The sequence below is a fragment of the Stegastes partitus genome, unplaced genomic scaffold (assembly GCF_000690725.1).
Source record: "Stegastes partitus isolate 25-593 unplaced genomic scaffold, Stegastes_partitus-1.0.2 Scaffold189, whole genome shotgun sequence".
Classification (NCBI taxonomy): domain Eukaryota; kingdom Metazoa; phylum Chordata; class Actinopteri; family Pomacentridae; genus Stegastes; species Stegastes partitus.
Genome location: NW_007577920.1, coordinates 1 through 3,183, shown reverse-complemented (window position 1 = coordinate 3,183; position 3,183 = coordinate 1). Strand labels below are relative to the sequence as shown.

Genomic DNA, 3,183 nt, shown 5'->3' with positions numbered 1-3,183 from the left:
TAATATTCCTGTGTGGCCTCAGAAGCTAGTATTAATTCCTATACATTGTGGATGGAAAGTGTAACTGAAGAGGTATTAGCTTTTGTCCTTATCATGAATCCGATCATTTAAAGACAGAACAAGATCATGAAAATTATAGAGCCATCCAAATGAGATGATACGTGCTCTGTATTGCACAATGGTCCTAAATGTCTGATGAAGTGATCTCATACATACTGAACAAAAATATAAACACAGTATGTAATATTTTGTTAAATTCTGTCCTTTCTTTTTAACATAGCGGATTAAGTATTTGCTGTCAAAAACAGAATGGGCGTCATGAAACAACCAAGTACACACTACACTACAAATCATAATGATCAATACTGAGGTCAGGGACCAGAAATCACAAGTTAGTAGCGGGCATGTCGACCATTTGCATAGCATATGTCTCACATCTGCAACACATAGGCATAATAAGATTGTCACTGCTGGCTTTTGGAATGTTTAATGCTTTCTGAAGGGCAAAGTTGGTGGACATTTCTGGACAACGTGATCACATCCTTGGACATATCCATCCAAAGATATCTGAAGCAGTTTCAAGATGACAAATGGTGGAGTTTTGAACATTCAAGTGCCAGATTGCTGCCCTAACTGACGTGCCAGCATCCAGTATTTTAAGGTGGCCTTTTATAGTCACTGGCCAAAGGAGTGTCTGTGTACTGATCATGCAATCTAACCAATGTCCTTTCAAGCCACATTTGCCTAGGCTGTGTTTTAACCAAATGGTCAAGCTCAAAAACTTTTTTGTGTACAACTGGCCAAACTGAACACTTTCCTAAACGTGACAGAAAACTGATTTTTAACTCGTTCTCTAAATCAGAAAAGAAGACTGTTTACATGCTGCATCTGTGTTTTTGTTTAGTCGCTTTCCTGGAAAACATTGGCCTTTGTTACTCTGGCTACAGCTGGAGAAAAGAAAAGAGGTTGTGCCATTTCCAAAAGTTGATGGATGTTCTGAAAGTTGTTGCTTTGTTTCACAATCAGTTTCCCCGTGGGGACAATAAAATCTACCCGTCTAGTCCTAAACACCTGGGAACTAATCTAAACACAGCTAATATGACAACAGGTCATCAGTTAACTGCATCATATGCCAAAATGAAACTTTCAGTGTTGGATATGGGCCCCTCTGCAAACCAATGGGGAAGTGGCAGGTTTCCTTATTCAGCCAAATTTTTTCATTTCATTAGACAAAAGATGAATCCATCGGTGACACTACTACACAGTCAGATTGGATGGAGTGTTTCTGTAGATCCAACACATTCTTCAACAGATGTGTCTTCTTTGGTAAAAGCACCAGCTGATGAAGTCATATCAAGCTTAGTAGTCAGCATCTGATAGTTAAGATTTCATGTCAACAAATTAAGCAGATCAAGCTTTAGTTGTGGACATTGGAAAAAAGAGTCTACCAGAAGAAGACATTAGTAATGGTGCTCCAGATCAAACCGTAACAAAACCTCTGCAATATTTCTACAACAGGTACCCTTCAGGAGAAGAGCGCTGCATTGCCTGCAAACTGTGTGAAGCTATCTGCCCTGCCCAGGTATACATACAGACACATACACAGCCAAATTGAAAGAGACTGTCGGTCATATGTCTGTCTAAATTAACAACAAGACAAGACTACTTTGGCTACATGTATGTTTTCATCATTAGTAGCTATCTTGAGTTGCTTAGAGTGCCTGAAATGTGTAATTGAATGTGAATATTATGTCAGTGAAAAATATGCTATTATTCATTATCAGTTTGAATTCCAGATAACAGTGTCTCCTTACAAATGTGTGTTTCCAGGCCATCACCATTGAGGCAGAGACTCGTACTGATGGCAGCAGGAGGACAACTCGCTACGACATCGACATGACCAAATGTATCTATTGTGGTTTTTGTCAGGAGGCCTGTCCTGTGGATGCCATTGTTGAGGTGTGTATATGATCCTGTGCTCACACATACACACACACAGCACAATGTCAGACACAAAAGGTGTGTGCAGCACCTTAGCATGCTCCTACATGCAGTCAAATCAGTTTTTCATGGCACATATCTTTATTTTTTCAGCTGCCTCCTCTTAAAACATTGTGTTGTGTGTAATCCCTCTGCCAGCAGATGTCTCCCTATTGACTTTTTGTCAAACATTTCAGTTCAGTTTCAGTACCCCTAATTACAAATTTTCCTGCTGTGAGATGCCAAAACATCTGCTGTTTTCCCAGATCCCCAGTTCTTTACTCAGTATAAATGCAAGGAATTTTAGATAATTTCATCAATAAGTCATGGGCTCAGTTGCCATTGGGTTACCTCATTTGGTGATGTTGACTTTATTTAAAAGAAAATCTCTGACATTGTCACTTTATATCTCTGTTTTTTTTATTTTCATTCTGCTTGTTCATCTGTTCCTTTTCTTTATGCCAACATTGCTATCTTCATCCATTTTCCTTCATTCTTCAGGGCCCTAACTTCGAGTTTTCCACTGAAACCCATGAAGAACTTCTCTACAACAAGGAAAAGCTTCTCAACAACGGAGACAAGTGGGAAGCAGAGATATCTGCCAACATACAAGCTGATTATCTCTACCGATAGACACAACACACAAAACGTCCCTCAGTGTACAGTTAGCTCAAATAAACTCTGTGTCACAAACAAATGTCCATTCTGTACATACTTTAAGAGGACATTTATTCTTTATCTGAAAGAAACCTGGATCAATGCATTTTCTCTGGTGTCAGTTTCATCCCCTCCTGATATAATGAATATACTTTGATATGTCTCTGACTATTGCCAAGTCATTGTTTATATACATATTTAATTTAGAATGATCAATACTACACTGACAGACTGTGTGACACGAGTGCAACAGTGATGTCCACACAAATGTACATGGAGTATTGCTTAACTTGGGTGGCAGTGCTGTTTCAACCCTCATGCAAATAAATAAAATTCTGGGAGAAATACTACATGTCTGTGTTACAGTTCCATTCTTACCTTAGAAATGGTATGGGGGGGGGAACGACAATTTGCAATGATTTTTTAAAAAAATGTTTTTTTTTACATCATTTAGCACAAAATTTGTTTTTTGTGTATTTTTGGATGGGTTTTAAAATTCTAACCTCAGCTTCCATAGTACATCAAAATTACATTGTGTCCAAAAAA

The 3,183-nt window shown here is 38.4% G+C and overlaps 1 protein-coding gene across 1 annotated transcript in view; it reads left to right on the top strand.

Moving 5' to 3' along the window:
- Positions 1–2,987, top strand: part of ndufs8a (NADH:ubiquinone oxidoreductase core subunit S8a) — an 8,041-nt gene extending 5,054 nt beyond the window's left edge. Inside the window, exons 6-8 of the mRNA XM_008280255.1 lie at positions 1,519–1,582; positions 1,831–1,959; positions 2,482–2,987. Of these exons, the coding sequence (XP_008278477.1) occupies positions 1,519–1,582; positions 1,831–1,959; positions 2,482–2,613 (325 nt within the window). The 3' untranslated portion in view covers positions 2,614–2,987. The remainder of the gene's footprint in view (positions 1–1,518; positions 1,583–1,830; positions 1,960–2,481) is intronic.
- The last annotated feature ends 196 nt before the right edge of the window (positions 2,988–3,183 follow it).